The 27292-nt window shown below is 36.9% G+C and overlaps 1 protein-coding gene and 1 long non-coding RNA gene across 14 annotated transcripts in view; one reads left to right on the top strand and one right to left on the bottom strand.

Annotated features, from left to right (window-relative positions):
• LOC103796732 (uncharacterized) overlaps positions 1 to 19165 on the bottom strand; it is a 49828-nt gene extending 30663 nt beyond the window's left edge. The window contains exons 1-3 of one of the 2 annotated variants that reach the window (XR_013524981.1): positions 19021 to 19165; positions 11423 to 11463; positions 7708 to 7861 (exon numbers count right to left, since the gene is read on the bottom strand). This is a non-coding gene — a long non-coding RNA (uncharacterized LOC103796732). Of the gene's footprint in view, positions 1 to 7707; positions 7862 to 11422; positions 11472 to 19020 lie in introns of those variants that run through there. The other variant, XR_001914904.4, reaches the window with a different exon arrangement.
• BICC1 (BicC family RNA binding protein 1) overlaps positions 1 to 27292 on the top strand; it is a 318114-nt gene that overhangs the window by 221087 nt on the left and 69735 nt on the right. For 6 of the 12 annotated variants that reach the window (XM_054243033.2, XM_078345932.1, XM_054243032.2 and 3 more), the window contains exon 4: positions 13598 to 13654. The exons of the other annotated variants lie outside the window; for them this stretch is intronic. In XM_054243033.2, the coding sequence (XP_054099008.2) occupies positions 13598 to 13654 (57 nt within the window). The remainder of the gene's footprint in view (positions 1 to 13597; positions 13655 to 27292) is intronic. 12 annotated transcript variants of the gene reach the window in all.

The raw sequence follows: 27292 nt of genomic DNA, 5'->3' as shown, positions 1-27292 counted from the left end.
ACCTCATGATGACTCTAATCTTCTAAAGACTCTCCATCACAAAACTTCAACTTTTAACCACAGGTTGTGGCTGTCCTTAAAGCATTTTTCTGTAACTTTCAGTCTTTCCTATCATAAGGTCCTGGCTTAGGGGTTTGGACTCTGGAACTTGACTAACTGGGTTGAATGCTGTTTCTGCCACTTATTAGCTCTATGGCATTGGGCAAATTATTAACTTGCCACAGTATCTTCACCTGTGAAATGAGAATAATCATAATAATCCCTCACAGTATTGTGCAGGAATTAATATTATTAGAAATATCTACTGTTTTCTGTTGCTCTAACAAATGACCACAAACTAAGCTGGCTTAATACAGCACAAGTTTATTATCTTATATTTTTATAGGTCAGAATTCCAACAGCCATATCACTGGGCTAAAGTCAAGGTGAAAGCAGAACAATGTTCCCTTCTAGAGACTGAGGAAGAATTTGTTTCCTTGCCTTTCCAGCTCTAAGAGACCCCCCACATTTTTGGCCCATGGCTTCATTTTTCTGTCTTCAAAGACTTTTCTTCTGTGTCACATCTCCCACTGCTGCTTCTGCCTCCCTCTTCCACCTTTAAGGAGCCTTGTGATTACATTAGGTCCACAGACGACAATTAGATAACATTTTATTTTAAGATCAGCTGATTAGCAACCTTAATTCCATTGGCAACCTGGATTCCCTTTTGCCACCTAACATATTCCCAGGATTTAAGGGTTAAGATGTGGAAATTTTGGGGGGGATCATTGTTCTGTCTGATTTGTGTTTTTACCTCATGCTAGCCTAGTGTTATAGGGTAGATGTTTGTATATTTCTGCCATTCTTATATATAATTCTATCTATTTTGGAGCAGATATATTACCACAGGTGGATGAGAGGGATTGAAGAAAGGGAGAAGCAGGAAGAATTATGTCCTGATGCTATTTTTTGCAGCCACAAAGAGATAATCCCTCTGTCATATTTTTGTAGCAGTCCAGCTTGGTCTTCCCATTTGGTTAGTGCCACTGAAGTTTGCTAAAAGCAGTTATAACAATGTGGACAGTATTTAATCTACTTAAATTTGAAAAGTCTTTTTCCTACTGCAACATTTTTATTTTGCTTATGTCTATGAAGTACGGCCTAACTACATCAAATATTACAATTAGGGTGGGCAAAGACTTAAAACAATAAACAATGTATTAATGTTGGTGAAGTGCCTCAGCGATTACAAATGTTTTCATAAAAATTATTTTGTGTAGCCTGTCAGCATTTGGAGAAGTAAAGCAGCTCAGCTCTTTCAGACAGCGAAAGTGTCTCTAAATACTTGTTCCCTCGTTGTCTCTGCCAAAGAAGACAGGCGTAAGAAAAGCACCTACCTTATTCCTTAATTAAAATTTGGCAGTGGTATGATTGGTAAGAAGGGGGAAAATGAGTGAGGAGGTCAGTTCTCAGTTTCATAGCTGAGCAAACTAAGGTGAGAAACACTAAGGCTGCCCATTGTTGTGGCTGAGTTTCTATCCCAGCCTGGTCATTTTGTCCTTGGTGTGCATCAGTTTGCAGGAGTAGGCTGGGAGAGGCATTCTTTTCTTTTCCTAAACCAGGACATGAATACAGGTATACATTAAGCCATTGTTTTCTAGCTGGGTGTGCATCTACTGACACTCTCAATGATTGCATATAACAGAAAGGGAATGGAGAGAAAAATCTGTTCTGAATTCAGAAAACTCACTAAAGAAGAAATGTAAAGTCAGCTGATATGTCAACAGCAGCGACATAATTCATTGTCTCTTAGAAAAGGGAATGCCAATAACAATAGCCACAATTCTGGCAATGGAATAGGACTTCAGAGGGTGACTTTCAGCTCTTGGCCTTCTCCTTTTCCTCCATTTCCAAAGGACATTATCCTCAGTAACAGAAACCAAGTGATTATCATGGCTTATGTCAACTGCTGAGGTTCATGGGACCACACAGTGTAGTTGTTCAGCCAGTTCTGTCTTTCCATGGCTGCTATTACAAAGGAAATATCGTTTTATAAAAAGAGAAATATAAAGTGATAGATTTGTTTGTTATTAAAGTCTTTTTGAATGCCTCAGAGAAGATTAGCTTCAGCTCCCAGGTGCCAGAGTAAACTTGCATTTAATAAAGCCATGATCATTTCTACTGCTGTCTTCACTGCACCCAAATCTTATAAGGTAAAAGACGTGCAGAAGGCAGCCTTTCCTTAATTATCCATTTTGATTATATCTATATTCAAAAAATACAGAAATAAACTTTAAGATCAACTTAAATGAGCAAATAATTGATATAAGAGATAAGTATGTAGAAATTGCTATTCATTTTTTAGTAGTTTATTCACTTTAATTTCTGCCTATTAATATTATTTTTGATTGAAAAATTATATACATTTATGGGGTACAATGTGATGATGTTTTGATATATGTATATGATGTGGAATGATTAAATCAATCTAATGTATCTGTCACTTAATTTACCTATCATTGTTTATGGTGAGACATTTGAAACTTACTCTTTTACTTATTTTAAAATACATGTTATGGGGTATAGCCTTTAGATAACATAACATTTATATGTGCTTTCTGAAAACAGCTCTCTGAAAGCCTGTGTATAGGCTTTTGTCTGTAACTGTCACCTTAGGTTTTAAATATAACACCAATAATAGTTATTAGCTCTGTTGCTTTGATCAGGGATTGGCAAACCACATTTCACCGGCCAAATCTGGCCCACTGCCTGTCTTTGTAAATAAAAAGTTTTATTGGAATACAGCCTCATCCATCATTTACATACAGTCTTTTTATCATGTTACAGAGGCAGAGTTGACTAGCTGAAGCAGAGCCCAATGGCCTACAAAGCCTAAAATATTTACTATCTGGCTCTTGTAGAAAAAACTTTGTCAGCTGCTAGATAGGTAAGATACGTTCTACCATACTAGGTGATATGGGTTCAAAAATTATTTAAGACTAAGTCTCTAATAGTTTATAATGTCGTCAGGTAAAAGATGTACCACAGTTTAAGTGATAATGTATTTAAATGTATGTATTCATTGACTCAAATCAAGTGACTTTTGAGTGTCCTATGTGCCAGGAAATGTTCTAGGGACTGACATATAGACATAAAGAACACAGGATTTTTGCCTTCATGGAGCTTATAGCCTAGTGGATCAGGAAGATAATAAAGAAATAAAGAATATATAATATAATGCTATACTACACATCCTTGATAAATTGAGATTTAGCCCAGGTCACATTAATGGCATTGTCTGTCTTTAGCAATAAATTGGTCACTTTTCTTAAATATCCGTTTCTCCAGTAAGATTTAGATGAAAAAGGAAGGTGGAAAGAATGAAAATACCTCAAAGCAGTCATTGTATCTCTAAGTTTGCAGACATAGTTCAGAATTCTATTTTTATATTGATGTAGGGTGGCAAGTATTATAGACCCGTTCTGGTATAGAAGAGGAATATTTGATTGGGAAACAGGAAACCTATGTCTTAGCCCTAGTTTAGTCTCTTTTGGATGAATGGGCTTGTAAAGGTTCTTAACTTCTCTGGAGCATGTAGGGTATTGTACTCCATCAGTATTTCTCAAACTAGAATGTGCCTCAGAATCACCTGGAGAGTTTGTTAAAATACCTTCTTGAGCCCTACCCCGGGGTCTGTAATTCAGTGGGCCCTGAGGAATTTCCTTTCCAGTGAGTTCCCAGGTAAGGCTGCTGCTGCTGCTACTGTTTTTGGGATCCTGCTTACAGAACAATTGCACTCCATCATTGTGGAGGTCCTTCCAGTTTCTCCATTATTTTTAAACTTCCCAGAGAAGCTTTATAGCTCTTTCAGCTTGACTAGAAAGATCCCACTAAATAATGGTTTGGTTATGTTGGCTGCTTAGTACTAAGGGCGATTTGCTGAGGAAGAGATATCAAATAAATGAGAATTTTTAAACACTTGCTTATAGTCACATGGAATGATATTCATTTAATTGATATTTTGTGGTTTCTTTGGGAAAATTAATATGTGCTAATTCTAATGGCAGAGACTATTCTGGTTCATGATTTCTTCTTAGTATCCTGAGTCCACAATATGCATTAGATGCTTGATACCAATCTGTTTAATTGACCTAAACTCAGAGAAGCACAGAATGCTTCTTAAGGTCATTTTCCTGAGTTCCTCTTGGGTTTATGTTATCTATTTAGAATTCAGAATCATGAACTCTACTGGCTGTCAAAACTATTTATATGCATTATTGTATTTTTGCAATGGGTATTGGTATTATTTCTATAGAAATTCCTGTATGAACATTGATATTCAGTCTGTCTCCTCCTTTGAGTCTGAATATACAGCAAAATAAACAAGCAGAAACAAGACAAACTGTATAATAAATAAAATTTATCCACATTTTCTGTTACATATAATGTATTCACTAATTTAGTTTACTTCAGATGTTTTTGTTCAAATGTGGCTTTTAAAGAGCATCCCTTGAAACTGCAATTTTATTAAAATAGGTTAAAAAAGTAGACAGTCATTTCAACCTGTGTTTCTAAAATGCCTACTATGGATCTACAAAGATGCATAAGATAAAATTTCTGCTGTTAAGTGCCCTCCAGTCCCTTAGTTGAATAAAGCAAGGATTGAAAACTCAAATGTCCAAGGAGCCAGGCACCTAATGCTTGAAAGTTGGAATTTTTATGAGTTTTTAAAATGTTGGCTCAAGTTAAAAATTATCAAAAATGAAAACAGTGTGGATCAACAAAATCTTGAGTTACCAGATAAATTCTAACATCAGGCCTTTAGTTTGCAAGTTTTGAAATATGGATGCACAGACATAATATTTGGGGATGCGGAGTGAGAACAAATCTAGGTGCAGAGATTAGAAAAGGTTGCTTAGAGAACCTGCTGTTTGATGTGGACTTTGAAGGATGAATAAAGGTTCAAAATCTAGAGCAATGTGAGGATAATGAGTCCTAGCAGAAGAGACCATGAGAAACTCCTAAGGCAAGTAGATGGAGTCAGTGTTCAGGGCATTGTGAATAGTTTATTTCTAACAGCAGGAGTGCAAAACTGGTAGTGAGTGAGAGAGAAGACTGGGAAGTATAGTTGGGATTCTGCTGTGTGGGGCTGTGATGGCCAGTTGGAAGTTTTATATTCAGTTTGTTAGGCAGATCACCAGCCATAAACAGGTACTATTAATCTAGATTATATTTATGCCCTATTTCATCAAATCTAAAATGCCATTGGTTGTTAGAAACATATAACCACTGAAGAAGAAAACAAATGCTACTGTTAAACTATGACACAATGCTTTCTTGTCTTTTGGAATTATTTTAAGTTCATAAAACTCTAAGATTTGTTTTGACATAAGAAATATGAACCTCTGTGTCCCAGTTTGTGCTTGCAATAGATCTATGTTATGACTGCTACCAGACCACGAGCTGTTGCAGCTATCAGTTTGACGATGCTGCATCACTACTTCATAGAAGTTGAAAGGTGCATCTTACAATCAATAAAATATGGTAGGTGAAAAAGTCTACATGTTGGATATTATACATAATGGATTGAGTGAAAGATTTTTGAAACAAAACGCCTCCCATCTAGATCATAATTACTGTTATTATGCAACTGTTATTTTCAAGTGAAAAGCTTTGTTAATTGAGACTTATGCTCCAGAAATCTGAAAGCTGCTTTTTAATTGGAATCAGTCTTTAATCTTTTGAAGCCACGAATATTTTCTTACATGAAGAGTTCTCATTGAAGACAGCTGATTCCTATTTTGTGTTTGTGTTCTTCCTTGGAAGAGTCTTTTGCTTTCCAAGTTTTGTTTTTCTTTTCTCTCTCTCTGTTAAAAAATGTTAATATTTTACAAAATGGAAGAACAGGCCAAGGGAATAAACTGTTGATCACAGAGCTGATTGAATGGGTTTGAAATCGAAGATGCACACACCCAAATCAATAGCCACAGAAGGGTAGCAGTTCTGGAAGTTTCCAGGAACTATTCTTAATTCAGAAAAGCCAGGAAGGGTCACAGGCTCCAAATGATTAAGACTGTTTTTCTTGTTCCCTTAATGTTTTGTTTTTAAATCACCCATGCCTGTAACTTAAATGTTCTTTTTTATTTCTATACTAGTAAAATGATTCTAATATAAATGGTACACTTGTTGACACACTGATCACTGCCGTTTCTTAAGGTCTTGATGTGATTCTGACTGGTGTCAGCCTACTGTGCTATCCATTTTGAGATGTTACTAGTAAATATTTGTAATAAAAATATAAAAATTAATATTAAAAACTATCACTGTTAATTTCCTTAAAATCTAATCAAGTTTTTTGTTAATAATACCTGAGATATGTTTTGTATTTAGGAAGTAACATGCCCAGTGGGAACTGTTTCATCTGTTTCTGTCTATGTGTTAGGGATGTCTAATTTTATCCATTAAGATGCAAAATATTTCACTGTTAAAGCAAGCAGATAATACTACTGGAGAATAATAATTTCACATCCAGGAAGTATTATAGCCCAAAATATAACTGCTTCTTACTGCTAGTCAGAATACATATTCAACTTTTATATTTTAATTTTTTCTTTATTGAACCATTAAAAACTTCAAATTTTGTTTAAGAGAGATAAACTGTAACTCCTTTGTTTTATTTTTAAAGTGCCTGAAGCATATATCCATTCATATGTAGGTTTGGAACCAAAAACCACAGGCTCAATATTTTTAGGAAATCTAATGCAGTTGGAAATTGAAACTGTACATATAACATGTCTATAGGGTGTACTTTTCTCCCAGAAAACAAAGTTAAAGGATGTGTTAAGATGAAAACAAGCCTCCCTTTCTATTATAACCTTCTCTACGGTATACCTCACCATGATTTAACACGAGCTATTGAACTTTACAGGTTTTCTTATTTTTAGACATAGAATTGGATGTTGTATGCATTTTAAAAATATCTCTTCAGCTAAGGAGAGAAAGTGGAAAAAACAAAGAGCAGCCCACTTTAGTGTAAACATATTGCTGAATCTGAAGCATTTTTCGGTGGCACAGCAAAGTATGAAAGAGCCTCACAGTGTGACATTTGTCCTATTGTGGAGTTGGCTTAAGTATAAATCTAGGTTTTTGTCATCAGTGCATATTGATGGCATTTTAAATATATTGGTATGCAGTCTTCTGATACTAGACATGACCAGGAATGGAATATGAGAATCTGCTTGCAAACGCTATAAGATCTCAGTAGAAGGATCTAATTCTCTGGCACAATTGCAAGATTCAGGCTTTCCTGAACAATCCTACTGTCTGCCTGGGCTGATTCCTCTGAATGCCATCAGAACCTGGGTTAGCAGCACTTGAACTGGGGCTCAATAATGGGTGAAGAGAGAAAGAACAGTTTTCTTCTAGCATTATTATCCTACTTGGCCACTATTTCTTCTCATGTCTCTCCTTCCTGAATCTTCCTCTGATCCCATCTCCTCAGTTGAATATCTTAGAGGCACCATTGATTATAGAAATAGTTTTGATTATTTTCAAAAACACATCTGCTGTGAATACTAAGGGACATTTCAGAACCATAGTGGTGGGCAATGTTTTGTTACTTTGGGTATATAATATTTACTTTACCATGTACTTTCATTCATGGCTGCAAAGAACAGAAAACCCAACCAGTAGTAGCCTCCAAAAGCAAGGGTGAATTTTCCCACTTACCACAAAAGGTCTGGAAGTCAGGAGTTCAAGGCTGGTTCCATTGACAAATGATGCAGATGACCAGGGACTGAGGTGCTTGTTCTCTAGAGAGCTGTGCTAGCTTTCTTTATGTTTCCCATATAAAGAAAATGTGGTCACAAGCTTGTGGCTGCACCTGAGTAGTCAGGAAAAAGTGGGGTGATTGAAGGGCTGCTGGGGTTCCACTGTTCCTTCCTCTGCAAATGAGTAGTTACACTACCTCTGCTGGGCTCCCAATGCCTAGTGTCTCAAAATCATCTGAATTTTTTTCTACTTTATTGTACCTGTTTTTGTTGTTGTTGTTTTTGAGATAGGGTCTCCCTCTGTCACCCAGGCTGGAGTGTAGGGGCACAATCACAATCAGAGCTTTCTGCAGTCTCAATCTACGAGACTTACATGTTTCCCCCACCTCAGCCTCTGAGTAGTTGGGACCACAGTTACACACCACCACACCTGGCTAATTTTTTATTTTTGGTAGAGACAGAGACTTGGTATATTGTCCAGGCTGGTCTCAAACCTGCAGGGTTCAAGTGACTCTCCTGCCTTGGCCTCCCAAAGTGCTGGGATTACAGGTGTAAGCCACCACGCCTGGTCAGTTTACCTTTCTTATATACATCTTTGCTCCATCTGGAATACATTTTTGTATATGACCAGAGGGATCCAATTTTTTTTTCCACAACATGAGTCAGTTTTCCCAGCATCAGTATCTAGATAATCTGCCCTTTCTCATGGGCTTATGCCATTTGTTAGCCAAGTTGGAAAACACGCGCGCGCACACACACACGGTCTCTCTCTCTCTTTCTTTTGCTTCCTCCCTCTTTCATATTCTTCTGGAATTTCTATTGTTTTCCATTTTTCTCTTAGACTTTGTAATATGCCTTGATATATGCTCGACAAAGGCTGTTTTTATCTTGCCTTGCCCCTTTCCCCTATTCCATACTATTTCATGTGTCCTATTTCATTTTCCTTTCCCCTCTTTATTTTTCTTCTCTTTTTCTTCTTAGAATTGACAGTGTAGTAGTAGATGGTATCTCTGCATACTCACCATGTGATAGGACTTAATTTTTGTGTTTCTCTTTTATTAACCACCAACTTTAAAACAAATTTTGAGGTATTAGGTATATAAAAAGGCTACATTCAGCAATAACAGTCTAAAAACAGCATACTGTGTGTTTCTAAAAACTGTATATATCAGACCACTACAGAAATTTTGGGTTTGTTTTGTTTTGCTTTGATTTTTACTGCCAGACGGAGCAGTGTTCATGCATAGCTCAAACATAGCTCTGTATAACGCTGTCTTTTTTTTTTAAACTCTTGTCTGCTTACACTCATTATCTGACTAAAAATAATTTGTGTGTTGGAAATTTAGATTGAATAACTTTGAAAGGAAGCACTTATTTTCTTTTATTGCAAGTAAAAGATGTTTTTTGATTCAGTTGAATAGTACTTGAAAGACTGAACGAATGTAGCAAATTCTGTCAGCAAACTGGATAATCCTAAAGTTGAAAATGTAGGGGTCTGCAAAAATCAGTCACAGAGGATTAAAGTACCTTTGGTAGCACATTGTTAAGAAAATCCACAGCTGTTTTAAAGTGGGTGTTTCCTCTTGGAGAAAAGTCTAAAGTCTCTTGCAGTTATATTCTAATTTCTTCATAGCTTGCCAAAAGTTGGCAGCCTCTGCTCAGTACATGCCCCACACGGCAGGGAGCGGGAGTGTCGCATCATTTCTGGGGCGGGTGGTCTCCCTGGGGGAGCCCAGAGATGCCTTACGCATGGCTGAGAAATTTCCTTTCTGTGACCCACTGTACTGTATGGGCTTTAGGGACAAACTTGTGAGGGTGTGTGTGTGTAAAACACTCTACTGAGCTCTAACTTCCAAGATGAAACTGTTTACCTTACAAATTACTTTGAGAATACAAAAGAGAGGAAGTCTGAGAAATGACTTTGTGAAAATGCTATTCTTGTAGCATCCTTAATGCCATTGGTTCTTAGCTTTATAGCTCAAGATCAAGATTGCAAGCGAGTCCCCTATAGGCCTGAGGTTTATTGTTGCTGATACCAGACGAGTTACAGTATATATTGCAGCCATTGTATTTTAAGTTACATCTGCTTTCTCTTAAAGTTCCTTAGTAAATTGAAACTGTTGGTGAGTGGAAGCCTGACACTGAAAATTTTGAAAAGCAACTATGTCAGATCACAGGATGTTTCTTTGTTTTTGTTTTCATGGAGGAGTTGTTTTGGGCTTGGCGACTGCTTCATTTAAATCAAGTATAAATGCAAGGAGGTAAATAGACACTTCTATTTAGTCTTATGAAATTGGTTTGATTCAGTTTTTTAGCTGCCACTGTTTAGAGTCTAGCCTGCTTTCTATCTCCTGTGCTATTGTTTGCTTTTGGTCATCTTGGAGGAAAGGCTTACAGCTTTTACGGTCCCAAAGTCAGTGGCACTGTCAAATTATAAACTGAGAAGAGCTAGCTCCTTGGTGGACTACCAGAGTTCTTCATGTGATTTTTGGTTTACATTGAGTTGGACTTCACATTACAGTGCATTTAGTGAACTGTTTCCTGAATGAGATCGAGAATTCACTGGGCTCTGGCAACACTGTACTGCTTCCTCTGCATTAGGGATTTTCTTTCTGAAGTCTTCAGGAGAAGTTGCAATAGAGTTGATGAAAACCCTCAATTCTAAATGGACACATGAAGAACACCTTAGGTTTAAACGGGTGTTTTAAAATTACATTCCTGTCACACATATGTATTTTTTTTTTCTCCTTTTAACTTTTTTTTCCTCTTTGCCCTAAATTTAAATGACATTCTGGAAGGTTAATTTCAGTTGGGTTTTGGGAAACTATTTTCAGCAGCAGTTGAGTCTGGATTCGATTCCACAGAGATACAGTCGATGCTTCTCTGTATTGGCCGCACCTGCTTTCTTGAGCAACTGAGAGACACTGCCTGTGGACATTTTCCACTTCTTAGTGATTAGTCACCTCATAGCTCTGCTGTTTTTGCCGTGAGACAATTTCACTGTCTCCTTCTGCTCCAGAGTCTTCTGTATCTGTTTTCACCCATCTTTGATTTTCCCATTTTCCTCTGGATGTATTTATTCTGTCTCTTACATTTTTTTTATACATTTTCCTCTTACTCTAGGAACCTCACACCTCTGCTTGTTCCATTTTCACTCGTGTCTGGAGGTGCTGTATCTTTTCCTTTGAAAAATGTTGCTCTTCTCTAACATGACCTGTCCCAACATCATCAAGATAGGGACTAAATACTCCCTTTCGTATCTTAGAAGGCAGTAGCTCTTCTCACTTAAAGACCAGCTGCAAAGGCGTCTTTTTGCTTTTCTGTTTTTTGCATTTCCAAGTAGACTGTGTTGCTGCTTACTAGAGAAACCACAAGCATTCCTGTGTGAAATGAAACTTGCTGTTTTGTGATTTTGTGTGTGGGGGTGGACAGGGGGCATGGTAATATTTAGAGTCCCTGGTCTTTGCCTCCCAAAGGTTTATCATTAACATTTTGTTGATTTTAAGCTTGTTCCTATATTTAGGACCAGTTTACTGAGTTTACCTCTCTTTCTAGCAGGACACCCAAGAGTCCTGTTTGCTTGTTTCCTCTTGCCCCGGTCCCACCCTAAAAGTTTTCCATGCGCTCACACTTCTCACAGGAGTTCTCAGGCTCCAGGACCCTTTAATACCTACCAGCATTTTTCCTTCTTTTGCCAGACTTTTCTCCATAGCAACTGTAATGACATATTAAGTTGCCAGTTAATTACTTTGTGAGGAAAAGCAGCAGTTTAATATCAAACAAAGGTATATTTGAGCAAATATTGATGGTTGAACACTTTAGCAACACTAAGATGCCTTTTATAATGGATCTACCTTACATAGAAAAGAGATAACTTTCTAGTCTCTTGTGATGTCCAAAACTCAGAGACTTCATCGATTTAGATAGTCATATCCTTGGTAGTTGGATTTCAGCAATATCATAGACTTTGATACTGAAAAATGCTTCTATGCTATTTTCAGATAATTTTTATCGGTGCTTACATTTTTAAAAATTCAATTATTGTCTCAGTGCTTTAATTTCTTACTCTAATAAGAAAGCCCTTTTACTGTGCAGAGAAATAACCATATGTAATTTATAATACAGGATGCTGAATGTGACTTATTTGTATAACCAGCTACATGACTTTAGAATATACAAGGAGTGCATATAAAATAATGAGACCAGCTGAGCATATTGGCTCAAGCCTGTAATCACAGGACTTTGGGAGGCCAAGGCGGGTGGATTACAAGGTCAAGAGATCGAGACTATCCTGGCCAGCATGGTGAAACCCTGCCTCTACTAAAAATACAAAAATCAGCTGGGTGTGGTGATGGACGCCTGTAGTCCACGATGCTTGGGAGGCTGAGGCAGGAGAATTGCTTGAACCCGGGAGGCAGAGGTTGCAGTGAGCCGAGATCACGCCATTGCACTCCAGCCTGACAACAGAGTAAGATTCCATCTCAAAAAAAAAAAAATACATAAATAAAATAATGAGGCCAAGTCTGTGGCTCAGGCATGAAATCAGTCACCTTGTTGAATGTTAAACTACTTTTACACAAGGTTCTGTGGATTTGTATTTGTTCATGAGTATGTGGACATTTCTCCTGTATGAAATACAGCTATCAATGAGTTCTTTGAAATCATAACACAGTTTCTATAGGAAGAGTATTTGACATTATGGTTAAGTATAGTACCAATTTATCTACCCAACTATTATGTTTCTGTGTTTCTAATGGAAAATCCACTCCTATTTGATATGTCAGAGGTGAGAAGTACAGCCTCTGTGAGACTAGCATTTAAGAATGCAAAAGTGAGTATCAGTGAGTCTATGCCATAGTGGAGCTTATCAATAAGTGATGTTATGTAGTATATAACATGACTCTGACTAAGAAGGTTTCAGTTCCTTCAAGAGGTTGAGTACATAAAAAGGGACAGGAAGGACACAAATCTTTTAACTCTGTACACCTATGTAATTTCACAAGAGCCAGGACCCCCCATCCAGTTCAGTCACTCTCAGATATTCAAGACATAACTTCCTTCAATGATTATTTGCATGTTGAGGTTGTCCTTGGGTAAAGTATGTTAGACCCAGAGATGCCGTAAATATCAATGCAGCATGTCCATAAGCCTGTGGCTGCCAACTCAGGTCAGCTGTGTACAACTGACCTTTTACATCAAAGGCTTCTCTTTGTGCTGTCACAGCAAAAGGTTTGAAGTTCTTGGCAGTCAGCAACAGTATGAAGAACACAAGGGGAAGTGCATTCCCCATCTCCGAAACAACCCATAGGAAACAACCTTAGCAGCGGTGCTTGGTTTCCTAAGCCATTCTGTATAAGACATAACATACTGACACATAACATATTTGTAGCATTTTTCCTTCTACTCTCTTAAAAATAATATGTACCTAGTTTTAAAGTCACCCTATGAATGAGTAGGCTTTTGTGAGCCAAACCTAGGTCAGTAGCCATCATTAAAAATTTTTTTTTGGTTGGAAAAATGTGTTGCATATTTCATATAACCAATTCATACAAACACAGAATATAATTCATTCGTAAGTTTGCAGTTCCCAAATGTGTGTTTAGCATGTGCCACGTATACTTATAGATTTGAAATTATGTAGGATCCCCTGACTGTAGATGCCTAAAGGTTGCCAGATGATCTCTAATGTACTCTTCCCCTACCAAATTGACAATTCTCTGCTACTGAATAAAAAATAAAACTTGTAGTGTATCCTAGAACAGGCTGTTAAATCACTACCATGAGTATGATACTCACTAAGAAAGCAATCCCTGGGATGTAGTTCATCTAGTTTTTCTCCTCTTCCCTAGAAGGTCTGTGGCGAAAAGGCAGTTCACTGTTCCTTCTTGGCCCTGCCGGGTTGCAAGGTTAGTTCTAATAACCAAACTGTGAGACTAAATCATAACTCTATTTCAACCCTGTAAATTATTACCAAAAGCTGTCAAGCTTAAGAAATGTTTTATCAGCCATTTCTTCACATCATCTGTAAGTCTAAGATAGTGAAACAAATGACACTAACGTCTTTTATATTTTACTTGTAAAATATTTCTGTTGCTTTTGGAAATAAAAGAGGAAGCACTCTTTTAAGCTCTATTAAGTTCTATAAAGTCTGATAATGGAATTAAAATTAATAAAAACTGAGCTTTTGTTCTAATGAGATATTTTTTACCTAGCCACTTGCTTAAAGTCCAATTTAGCTTCCCAAGGACAGTATCTTTTATCATTAAATATTTATTTATTTATTTATTTATTTTGAGATGGAGAATAACACTATCACCCAGGCTGGAGTGCGGTGGTGCAGTCTTGTCTCACTGCAACGTCTGTCTCTCAGGTTCAAGTAATTCTCTTGTCTCAGCCTTCTGAGTAGCTGGGATTACAGGTGTGTGCCACCACACCCAGCTAATTTACATATTTTTAGTAGAGGTGGGGTTTCGCAATGCTGGCCAGGCTGGTCTCGACCTCCTGACCTCAGATGATTTGCCCACCTCGGCCTCCCAAAGTGTTGACATTACAGGAATGAGCCACCGCACCTTGCCTGATTATTAAAATATTTAAGAGAATAGTAATATACACAAAAACAATTTATATTGAAATTTATATTTGTTTATATGTAAACAACAAGTTCTATAACACCTAAAATATTTGAAACTTTTCTAGAAAAAGAACACCAGCCTAAATATCTAGGAATTAGGCATTTAAGTCCTTGTGCTGGCATATGAAATGGGTTGATTCCTTGATACAAACAGCTTTGTGTATGTATTGTGTATATTTGTCTAGTGGCATAAAACATTATTTGTTAAGTTACAAGTCAAAACAGCAAATGAATGAAATGACTAAATTGTTATTTTGTTAAGACAGTATTTCCTGTTTACTCTTTTTCTATGGTGCAAATGAAACTCAATGTTGACTTTTTGTTCTGTAAAACCTAAAAACAGAATTAAAAAGAAGAGAGTAAAGAAGTGAGAAAGAGGTTTTAGAAGGAGTTGTGATCATTTGAAATGTGACACGTTAGCTGCTTTTCATAAGTACGTTTTAAGCAAATGTGTTGTTAGCTCTGTTTTTGGTTTTAATAGTAATTCCACTATGAATTTCTATGTTGTGGAATGAGAGAATAGTGCTAAAAGGTGTCTGGTTGTTGCCAGGTCTAAGAATGGGAATGATTTTCTCAGGCAACTCTTATTCCATCAAGAGTGTTAAATTACTATAAATTACAATCATACAGGAGATTGGTGGTCCCCAAATGACGTTTTCCACTATTTCCAGGTCCTTAGTGTATCTATACCTAACAGTTTTGCATCTTGTTAAACTGCAGCACTCATATAGTATGTCTCTTCCACAGAGCAGCTCACATTTTATGTTCCAGGTGGAATCCCACCATAATACATACATCACCACCAAACACTGTAGAATAGCTTTTCTCAATCATTTATTTGATATTTAATGCAAAGAAATTTCTGTTTGCCAAAAAATGCTTTTTGTAATCTGCTATAATCGAACTTAAATTGTCCTTGTTAATGGCTTTGGGAATTATTTTTTTACTGTTAAAGAATAATTTTCTAAGAAAATAGGGAATGATGACTCTCATACAGACATAAATTGAACATGTGTTAAAGATTTTATGAATCTTATTAATGGAGAATGAAGAAGATGTCATAACCATTCAAAGGAGAATCATAGATTTATATGGAATAAAGAAACGTGAGATAAACAAATGGACCTGAAACTGGCTTTCTCTAATGAAAGGAGGAAGGTAAATTTAACCTCCAAGGGGCAGAATATATTTGTGTTGTCTATAGAAAAGACTCTGAAGTGCTCTGAGTTATCTAAAACTTAGAGCTATGAAATAATTCAAAGGCAGTAGAAAGCCAGAATCAGAGAACCCCAAAGGGTGTTCTCTAGACAGTGCATTGTTTTCCATTGGAAACAGTAATCCTTTTTGTTTATCACCATGCCCAACAAAATTTTTGTGTTTTGTTTTTAATAGAGATGGGGTTTCACCATGTTGGCCAGGCTGGTCTTGAACACCTGGCCTCGAGTGATCTGCCCATCTTGGCCTCCCAAAGTGTTGGGGCTACAGGCATGAGCCATCGAACCTGTCCTAAGAATCCAAGAATTTTTGAACAGAATGACGAGTTTGTGTGAAATTAGATGATGGTGTCGGAGGCTACCCCACCTCTGTGCTAGCTGTCTACAAAAGGAGCCTAATGGGGCTGGAAAGAAAATTATTTCCTTTCGAATTCAAAGAGGAGGTATACAAATCCTAGAATAGGGGACAGTGACAAGGTTTAAAATCAATGTGAGAGAAACACTAAGGAATGAGTCAATGAAAGACTTTAAACTACATCACACCCAACTCAGTTTCTCTTTGAAGGAAATGGCAGAGGTGCCACAATAAACCATCTCTAAAAGTATAGACTTTTATTAGCATGTATGTTAATTAGCTTTATGTTTCTCCATTTATTTTGATAAAAATCACTTTGAACAATGTAGAAGTGCTTATGTGTGTTAACCAATATAATTCAGTGAGACAAGGAGTTGAACACATCCCTGAAGATGTGTTGTTGAGAATGGATGACAAACAGTTCAGGCCAATCTTGAGTCTGTTTGAGGAAAAAATAGAAATAAATAAAATGAAGGATGTGATTGTGTTACTTTCCTGGAGACTGCCAAGTAAGCACTGGCATGGAAATCTTTGATTTTTGGCAGTACATCATTATCTTCGGAGGTCTAGAAAAAGTGCCTACGTTATCCTTTCTATGAACACATTTCAGGAGCTGAGAAGTTTTAAAGTTCCTATCCATCATGAATAAAAGCAACCACTTACATTTGGCTTTTCTAGAAAAAAATCTTATAAAGCATTTTCATCAGGATAGAACTGGAAATCTAAAGTCAGATGAAAGACACGTCAAACTGTAGAAATCAGCTCTGTATGTATGAGTCCAGGATCAGTTTGAAGTCTAACCCTTTTGCACCTGTTTGTTTTTAGCTTTGCACCACCCTCACTCTCAGTGCTGGCTCCTCACTCATCTTTGTTCCTAATTCATGTTTGAGAGAGTCTGTGCAAACTCCCCACCCAGGCTGGTGGGGAGTTCCGTCTTACCTTAATGCAAATCTGTGTGTCCTGGAAACTCACAAATCTGATCAATTTCAAGGCAAAGTAAGTGAAAGCTGGAGAAAGTGCAAACAGAAAAACAAAAGCCATGGGAAATTGAAGAGACAAAAGAATGTAAAAATGGCCACTAAAATGAGGAAATATGGTCAAACATTGAGAACTGATTTGCAGATGAGCTTGATGAGAATGTTTGTGAAATACTGGAGAACATAGTTGTCAGGTTTGCTGAGTACAGAAAAAAAAACTAAAGCATATCATGGTAGTAGCAAAATCAAGATTCATAAAGTTTTACACAATATATGGTAGTATCCGGTGAAAGATATGGTCAGCTTTGTTTTTTGTCTGTTTGTTTCCACACTGTGGTAAAGGAAGAACAGGTTATCAAGTGGCCAGCATTCATCTTTATAGGCTCTGGTGTCTGTGGTCTGCCCTGCTTCAGGGAATATCCACCCTGTATGCTTCCACATGTGGACTGGTTTTCATGATGGACCATTTCAGTGCCAGATGTTGTACATGACATTAAGCTTCTGTACACACTTTTCAAAATTTTCTTTACATGAAAATTAACATCAGTTTTTATTATGAGGTGGAAGTTAATAGGCATTGACAGTACTTGAAGATGTACTTTAGAAACTTTAAAAAACAAAGAATTCTCTCTCTCCAGATCAACCTTACATCACAGGATTTAAGCAATTTCATGTTAATACGAAGAGGGCCCAGTACGTTTTTCAGTGCTAGAACCAATCCACATGTATTGGTTAGACTCAATGAAATAGGAAGTTTACAGGTTCTAAATGTAAAATGGAGCCACCTCTCTTACGTTTGATGTTTTAAGGCCCTGTGATCTTTTGTCTTTGTGAATGGGGGAAATATAGGAAAAAAAAACTGAGTTTTGAATTATTAACAGAATATGATTTGCTTCATAATATTCAGATATGGTTCTGTCAGATCCTCAAAATGTGCACAAGCTAGACCGTTTCTCCCAGGAAGAAGAGTAATAGGCTTCCAAGAATGAATACACTCTAAAAAGATAATGGTAGTTACTTTTAAAATACTGCAGACATTGGGAAAAATTATTGCTTAATATATATATTTTTTTCTTTTAAATGCTGTTAAGACCCTAGTCACTGTAGCTGATAGCATGGGTCAGTGAACCTTCACAAGTGATTTTGAAACTGTGAGAGGATAGCCATAGCTCTGAGCTTTGCCCAAGACAGCATCCCAGAGAACAAGTTAAATGTGATTTAAATGGAAGAAGAAAATATTTTGAGAAACAAGTGGACTCAATAAATTTTGGAATTATTACATTTGAAGGAAAAAAAAGCATAGTGGTTCCTGCTAACGGATTGTGCCACACGGAGCATTAGAATTACATACACAGGAAAGATCCTGGAGGAGTCAAGTTTCCAGTACAGACTAGTGTTTATACCAAAGGATAAGATCACATGCTGGTGATCTGTTAACCTTTGGATTGCTTTCTGTACAGTGTTCTTTCTTAAACTATGGAGATCCCCATTGCTCCATCCAAAAAGGAGAGAACAGAAATGAATTTTGGATCTGGCATGTTGAAACTAAAGAGCATGGAGAAAGTGAGAAGTTGTTTATTAGGTATTTGAGACTAGCTGGGAGGGTCAGAAGAGAGGCCTCAGCTAGGAAACTAGAATTGGAAAGAATTGCAGTACTGAGTAGTAAAGTTACTTGAGTAGATGGCCTAAGCAAAAGGCCTGAAAGAGAATAATGCCAAAGGGACCACTTCTAAACGCAGAAGCAGAGAAGGCAGGAACTGAGAAGGAACATCAAATGAAGACTTACAGTCATGGAATTGCTTTACACTTAGTGGTGTTTTGGAGCCCTCAGAAGATACAGGTACAGTAACATACTGATGTTTACTTACACTTACGATGAAATGGGCACTATTGTCAAAATCATTTAATGAGTGAGGAAACTGAGTTCACTTCAGTAGACCCAGGACTCATACCTATATTACTCTGATAATAGTCAGTTGTCTCCATTAGGCTTTTGAAAGCTTAATTAGACAAATGATGAAACAGAACTAGATATGACAGTGAACTGCCAGAAACATTGTTTCTTCAGAGACCCATAAGAATTCAGCTTACATACCTAGAGACCCTAGACTGAGCCACAGAAGTCAAAAAAATCTGGTTTATATGACTGTGGAGAAAATCCTATACTTGGAATGCTGTATCCTGTTCTGGACACATTATTGGCAGAAAGACCCATATCCAGGAAGGGACCTGAAATTCACCTGTGGACGAAAAAGCAAAATAAATAAATGTGTAAGGCAGTAAAAGTATACAGAAAATGAAGGTGATACATATGTATATGCTGAAATAGCAGAAGGAAAATAACCTGAGTAAGCATAAAACCCATGCCAGAGTCGGGAAGAGAAATGTTGAGCCTGAAAATTGATCACTAATTTCCTTTTTTGTTGTTGTTCTAGGTTTGACATTTTTCACTTTCTTCCTCGTAAAACAAGAAAAGGGGCAGGTTTTAGATTTTATATCTTTAAATTTCTTTAATTATTGCCTAACAGTGATAAAAACATAAAATCAGTGGGCTGAAAATCAGGGACTGAATTGAGGAAATGAAAACGGAAAACTAAACCTGGATATGGTCATCAGCCTGTCTGGGAATAATCAACAGGTAATATAAGAAACAAACTTACTTTTAAAATTTAAACAAAAACTTTATTAATTTATAGTCAAGTGACCAGGAAAAAGCAACTCTGAACACAGAGTTTGTATTATCTGGTATTCCTTGTTCTAGCTGCAGAAGAGTAAAGATGAATTCTTGATCTTTTTTAATGGTCTGATTATTTGCCTTTGCTCTCTTTTCCTAAGGGAAAAGTTTCTGTTCACTTTCTCCCCAATGATAGCACTTTACATCTGTTTAATGTTACTGAGTTTCTACTGGTAGTACACCCTACAGTAACAGAGGCCTCAGTGAGTTTAGGAATCCAGTTTCCACTGAGCTTGCCATAGTTCATATTTCTTTCTGCTTTTTCCACATTGGCATGCTGACATTTGGAGAAGCATCGGTTTGCCTCTCCAAATGCCCATTATTCTCACAGATAAGTCCATTTCCAGTGTAACCCCTCTCACTCCTACTCTTGGTATTTTGCCCTTATTCTTCAGTCAGACCACTGATATCTGGAATTTTATTGTCTTTCTACATTATTATTTTTGCTGTGTAACAGATTACCCCAAATTTTATAACATTAAAAAAATATATCTCATAGTTTTTGTAGATGGGGAACCAAGACACTGGGTTGGTGTCTCTCATGAGGTTTCAGTTAAGCTATTGGGCTGCCATCATCTTATGGGCTCCAGGATTCATTCCTAGCTCTCTCATGGCTATTGGCAGGAGGCTTTAGCTCCTTGCCATGTGGGCCTTTTCATACGCTTCCCTCATAGTGAGGGATCCAGGAGAAAGAGGGAGAGAGCCAGTGAGAACAGCAGGTGTAAATCCCAGTCTTTGGATAACCTAATCTTTAATAAAGTTACTAATCTGGAATAATCAAGGTGATATCTGTGTAAATTAGGAGAAAGTTTGAATCTAAGAGCTTGTATTAAAAGAAAGTTTTCTTTTCCTTCTTTGGCTTACATAACCAAATTATGGTCTAATTTGTAGGGAAACCAGTTTAATAATTAGTTGCTGCAATTTTCAATTTTGTAGGTAGTATTTTTTTTTTTTTTGAGATGGAGTCTCGCTGTGTTGTCCAGGCAGGAGTGCTGTGGCACGATCTCAGCTCACCACAACCTCTGCCTCCTGCATTCAAGTGATTCTCAATTCTCATGTCTCAGCCTCCTGAGTAGCTGAGATTACAGACATGTGCCACCACATTTGGCTTTTTTTTTTTTTTTTAGTAGAGATGGGGTTTCACCATGTTGGCCAGGCTGGTCTCAAACTCCTGACCTCAGGCGATCCACCTGCCTCATCCTCCCAAAAGTTCTGGGATTATAGGCATGAGCCACTGTGCCTAGCCTGGTAGTATGTATTTTTAAATGTGTGGAAAGTGGGCTCCCACAGGACCTATATTGTTTGAATAGGACCTCTTTTGCCTAAACATTTTTATTTACATTCACTTATCTATCAAACATTTTCTTTAAAGTAAAGGTGAACTCCAGCCTTGCACAGCATTTTTATATTATTATGAATTAGTGAAGTTCACGTTAATTAGGATGTACATGATAAACTCCAGGTGAATCCTGAAACATGTACTCTTTCAAGGCAGGAGAATGCCATTAATATCTAAGATTTCAAAACTTAGCAACAATTTTGGACAGGCCAGATTGTAAATTAAGTAGTCTAACATATTACCAACTAAAATTTTGTATTGTAAGATAAGGACTCACATGGCAAAAAGGCCTTTTCTCTTATTCCGAACAGATACCTCTAGTGCTCTGCACTTACTAATAATCATGTCAAGAAAGCTGATGCCAATTTCATTTTTCCTCCTAAACTCACCCTATTAAAGGTAAAAAAATGTTCTGTTAAAATTTAATCAACAAAAGCAGGTGTTACAGGGAGGGGTAAATTTGTTGAAAGCTGCCAGGGAATCCAAATACTCTCTTTTCCAGGCACACAGTAAAGTTAGTCCACAAGGGCACATGAAATCTTTCCAGCCCACAATCACATTAGAATATGCATTGTGTTACTGGAAGCAGCACAGAAATGTTCCTTTTTGGCTCACTTTAGTTCTTCGTCACCCCCTGAAGCTGCCTCCTGCTGATTTGAAGGTCTTGATAGTTTCTGGCAGGACAATGGTATCACTCTCCGATTATATTGCTGCTTAGCATCTGGTAGTTGCAGAGGTGGTTTATACTGCATTATGTTCCAAGAAAACCCAATCTGTGAACGAGATTAAGGCCAAATCTAGTCTTGGATATAGTGCCATGGGGTGGGGATGAAAAGGGGATGGCAGGGATACTGACTGACAAAAAAGTTGGTGCTTGATGGAATAATGTATTAGAATGCCCCCTGTGTATTTTTTAATTTTGTTATTTCCCTGGAAATGTGTGCAAGGGAGAGTAATTAGGGGATGGGCACAAGAATATGTTTTACTTCCTTAGCATGTACCTTTCTATTTAGTGCTATAAATAATAATAAAATTTGGATAATCTCCTGAACTGAAGGATCTGGTTCTTTTCAACAACAAATGTGGATCAGGAATGATTTCAGCAAGATAGCACAATAGAAGTTTTCTATCATCATCTCCCTGTAGCAGCACTGATTTTGACCATCACTGATGGACAAGAGTACCTCTGTGGGAGTCAGAGTCCAGCAGGGAGTTTCTAGCTCACTGCTGAAACTGAGCAAAAAATTTAAGAAGAGATGCATTGAAGAAATTAAGAAGAATAATTTCATTTTACTCACGTCACCTCTCCTGTAAAGCAGCACAGTTCAGTGCCAGGATTTGCCCATGATTCTTCCCCCAGGGGGAAAGTTAGTGTAGTGAATACCCAGCTTAACCATCTGTGCAGAATGCTGTCCAAGAAGCTCACCTCTTTCTTGACTCACCCAGAATACTGGAGGAAATCAGCATGTCTGAGTCGCTGAAAGTAGGGAAAGGTGGGGATTGGGGGGCAGCACAAATCACAGCAGCTATGACTTATAATTCAACAGCTGTTTGTATCTGACTGATTGCATCTCAAACTCCATTAGAAGGCCTGCCCATGAGTTGATTGGGATGCATCACCTGTGTACCCAACCAATGCCACAGGTGCCTCCATGCTCCACATGCTTCCCTTCCACCCCTCCTTTGGCCAATTCCCATGCACATTTTCTTGGTCATGAGTACAAGCCCTTACAGGTGGTTTCTAGTCACATGTAGTCAGTTGGCTTGACTCTGTGGAATTAGAAGAAGGTACATTAACCTGAACATTTCAGGGCACTGCCCTAGGGAAAGCAAATGAGAGGCTTTCAGCACAAAGCCTGGCTTAATGAGATTGAGAGAAGGTACATAAACAATCTTAAGAATTACCTCCCAAAAGAAAAAGAAGAGTAGAGGAAGTGCGTTTATAGAAAAGATCTGAGAGAGCCTCAGAATTCTAGCAAGGCTGACTGGTGAAGGAGTTCCCCTCCCAAAGCGAGTCAGTAAAGACTGGAGAAAATGACTACTGCTTCATGTGTGAAAACAGGAACATAGGACTTCACAGAACATACACTAGGGCACATACACACACACACACACACACACACACACACACCTGAAACCAACAAAAGAATGCAATAATTTCTCAGTAACCAACCCCAAAGAAGGAGAGGTCTACAAATTGCCCAACAAGGAATTTAAAAATAATTGCTTTAAAGAAACTTAGCAGGCTACGATAAAACTCAGTGTAAATCTAAATAAAATAAAATAAAATCAGTGTAAATCTAAATAAAACTCAGTGTAATCAGGAAAACAATAAATGAACAAAACTAAAAGCTCAATAAATAGATATACATGATAAAATAGAACCAAATAACATCTGGAGCTGAAGACTACGATGAATGAAATGAAAAATGCAACAGAGTTAGCAGCAGATTTGATCAAGCAGAAGAAGGGATCTGTGAATGCAGGTACAAAAAGAAAGTTTATGGGATACCACCAGGAGAAATAATATATGCATTATGTGAGTCTCCAAAGGAGGAAAGAAAGAAAAGGACAGAAATCTTATTTAAATAAACAATGGCTGAAAACTTCCTATAGCGTGGGAGAGATATGGGCAGCCAGGTTATGAGGCTCAAAGGTCCTCAAACAGGTTCAACCAAACTAAAACTTCAAGACATAATCTTATTGACAAGAATCAATGACAGAGAATTTTGAAATCAGCAAGAGAAAAGAGACTGCTAACATGTAAAAGAACTTCAGTAAGACTGTCAGTTGACTTCTCAGTGAAAATCCCATGGGTCACAAAGGAGTGGGACTATATACTCAAAGAGCTGAAAGGAAAAACTGTCTTTCACTGATGCTTGACTCAGCAAAACTGAGTCAAGTAAAGTAAGGAACATAAAGATTTCCTTACTTCCCTTGTAAAGTAAGGAAAAATAAAGATTATCCCAGACAAACAAAAGCTAAGAGAATTCCTTACCACTAGGACTGCCTTACAAGAAATGCTAAATGAAATATTTCAAGCTGAAATGAAAAGACACAAATTAGTAGCATGAAAATGTAGTATTTTCATTCCCTGGTAAAAATAAACATGTAGTGAAATTCAGAATACTCTAATATTGTAATGGTGGTGTTTAAATTACTTTTAACTCTAGTATAAATGTTAAAAGACAAAATATTAAAAAATTGCTATAGCTACACCAATGTTAATGGATACACAATATAAAAATAAATTATAACATCAAAAACATAAAATAGATGGGGAGTAAAAAGTGAAGAAGCTTCAAATAGACTCATAACCATAAGATTTTCTATGTAACCCCATGGTAACATCAAAACAGAAATCTATAGTACATACACAAAAAATAAAGTATAAACCATACCACTGTTGAAAATCATGAAATTACAAAGGAAGATAGCAAGAGAGGTATAAAGGAACAAAAGAACTACAAAACAATCAGAAAACAACAAAATAGTAATAGTGAGTCCACAATGGAATGTTATTCATCCTTAAAAAAAAAGGGACGTACTGCCTTTTGTGACAACATGGATGAACCTGGAGGACATTATGCTAAGTGAAATAACCCAGACACAGACAGATAAATACTGCATAATATAACTTATTTGTCAACTCTAAGAAAGTTGAACTCATAGAAACAGAGTAGACTTGTAGTAGCAGGGATTGAGTGTGAGGACAATGGGGAGATGTTGATTAAGGTTACAGACTTTCATTTATAAGATGAATAAGTTTTGGAGATCTAATACACAGTGTGGTGACTATAGTTCATAATAAATATATAGAAATTAAATGTTCTCAACACACACACACACAAAGGTCACTGTGAAGTGATAGTATGTTAACTTGATTATGGTAATGGTTTTAATATATATATTCACAGTGTATACCACTAATAGATACACTTTTTGTTCGTCAGTCACTCCTAAGCTTGAAAACTCACCATTTTGAAAGCAGTTGCTCATTTGAGGCCCACATTTCATCAGGGAATGATTTTGTCCCATTATGAATATAAATACCATTTCTTATATATTGTTTGATTTAAAAATTTGTTTCCCCCATCTTTTCATTGTGCTCTCTGAACTACAGTTGGCCCAAATATATTTACATAAATAGTTCTAAAGTTAAAGATCAATGATTGTGATTTTTGTTTAGAAAATATTATGTATATCAATGGCTTTTTGAGATTCCACAGTCTTCATATAGTGTACTTTACTACCTGTACTTTATTTATGCTTTACCAGCTAGGGAGCTGAGAGGAACTCAAAATATTCAAGACTTTGGGCCTAATTCCTAAAAATGGTCATTAAAACAGGAAGTATTAAGTAGTATGGGTTTTGGACTTTTGTACTGATTAGCATGAATATTTGAAAAGCGTAAAAGTAGTCCTATATATCTTCATTTTATGTTCAGTCAGAGCTATCAAAATCAGTTCTTACAGTTTTAATTATACTTGCAAAATGAAAATTTTATAAAATTTTCTAAGTAATCTTTTATAATCTTTAGCAGATATAGCTTCATTTAATTTATTTAGAACTGTTGCATGAAACTCCTTTGCTATATTTTCTAATATGTAAATATCATTGAGAGGCTCTGCTATGAAAAATATACATATTACAGAAATGTTAGGATTTTGTGGTAAATTAGTTTTCATTGATTTCCCAGGTTTTAGAATTTCCATTGCAGTCATAATATTCTAGTCTGATATTTTTTCTTTTTCTTTTTTTTTGAGAGAAACAATGAGATGACGGCAAAGTGAATATATCCCATTTTTACTGCTTTCTGTCAAAGATTACTGTCTCATAAACTGCAGAGTGAACCTTTTTCAACCAAGTAATCATGCTGATATGTTGTGCAAAGTGAGGGGGAAAAAACATATCAAATGTCAAATAGCAAATAAAAATTTCTCTACTAATCTAAGAATAAGAGTTATATGTTTGGATTCCCTTGATCATATCTCTCTTTATGAGGATAGTACTAACAACTCAATGGGAATTTACCATAAAAAACAAAATAAAACACACAAACACTGATACAATTAATATGACATTTGATTATAATTTATACTAAAACCATAATAAAAAAGAAGTTGTTTAGACTTAATGGGACAATCCTGGGAGGGGAGGAATACAGGGCTGAGCACCAGTTGATATGAGAAGGCTCTGAGGTTTTGGTTGTTAGAAGTCACTCTGCACCAGCATGTGATGTGTCTGCACCAGTGTTACAGATGCCATCTTAAGCAGATGTAACAGAGGGATTGGGAGGTCATGTAGACCTGTTACGCTCTGCTAATCAGAAAACATCTCTAAAAAGATCTACAAAAAAATAAGAGCTGAAATGGTAACTGCTGTTGTAATCTTTTGTTTAGTTACTAATAACGAACACTTATGAAGTATTTACTGTGTCACATACTGCTAAGCCCATTATGTTATCCTACTTTTTATTGTTTACTCCTTATAACTATCTATTTCTATGGACACCTACTTTATTCCATAGCCCATGCCAGAGATGGAGGATTCAAAAAATAAAAGTTGCCTGACTTAGAGTCAGTTCATAGAAGGACCCACTGAGAGGTAGGGTTATTGCCTAAAGAAAAATTGATTGAGAATATAATAGTTGGTGATTGTGCCAGAGTCTGAAGGACTGTCATGGATATGCCAAGGGGAGGACATTTTTAATGTAGAGGAAGGGGGAATAAAAGCGTGAAAAGTACAAGGAAGCAGGTATCAGTCACTCTAGTGAAATCCAGATTGTTATCTAATGCTCGTGTTCTAAGACTTGGTACATAGTCTGTTTTGTGAGGGGTATAAAAACTGGGCACAGTGTCTCCCATCAGATCACAGGGCCTTCAGACTTATGATGGCAGGTATGAGACTATGGAGTAGCATGTGATAGGCCTACTAAAGGACTAAGCAGTGTCACAGGGAACCAGCAGAGGTAGAGATTTACTTTGCACTGGAGGGATCTGACAAAACATGACATTTATGTGAACCTTAATGTGGTGAGGATTGGACAGAGGGAGCCAAAATAATAGTGCAGTATTTAATGATTTCAGGCACAGAAGCATGAAGATAGGAAATTATAGGACATTTTGGTGCAATGGTGAGTATTTTGGTTTGATTATAGTGTGAATTTTATAAAGGGAAATAATGGAAAAGAAAAAGTTAAAAGCTGAGCACAGTCCTGTTCATGAGGTCTTTGAAAACCAGAGCAGACAGTTCACAGTCTTAATTCTGTGAAATTGGGGAATCATTGAAGGC

The sequence above is a fragment of the Callithrix jacchus genome, chromosome 12 (genome assembly GCF_049354715.1).
Source record: "Callithrix jacchus isolate 240 chromosome 12, calJac240_pri, whole genome shotgun sequence".
NCBI classification, from domain to species: domain Eukaryota; kingdom Metazoa; phylum Chordata; class Mammalia; order Primates; family Cebidae; genus Callithrix; species Callithrix jacchus.
This window is presented reverse-complemented; position numbering and strand designations above follow the sequence as displayed.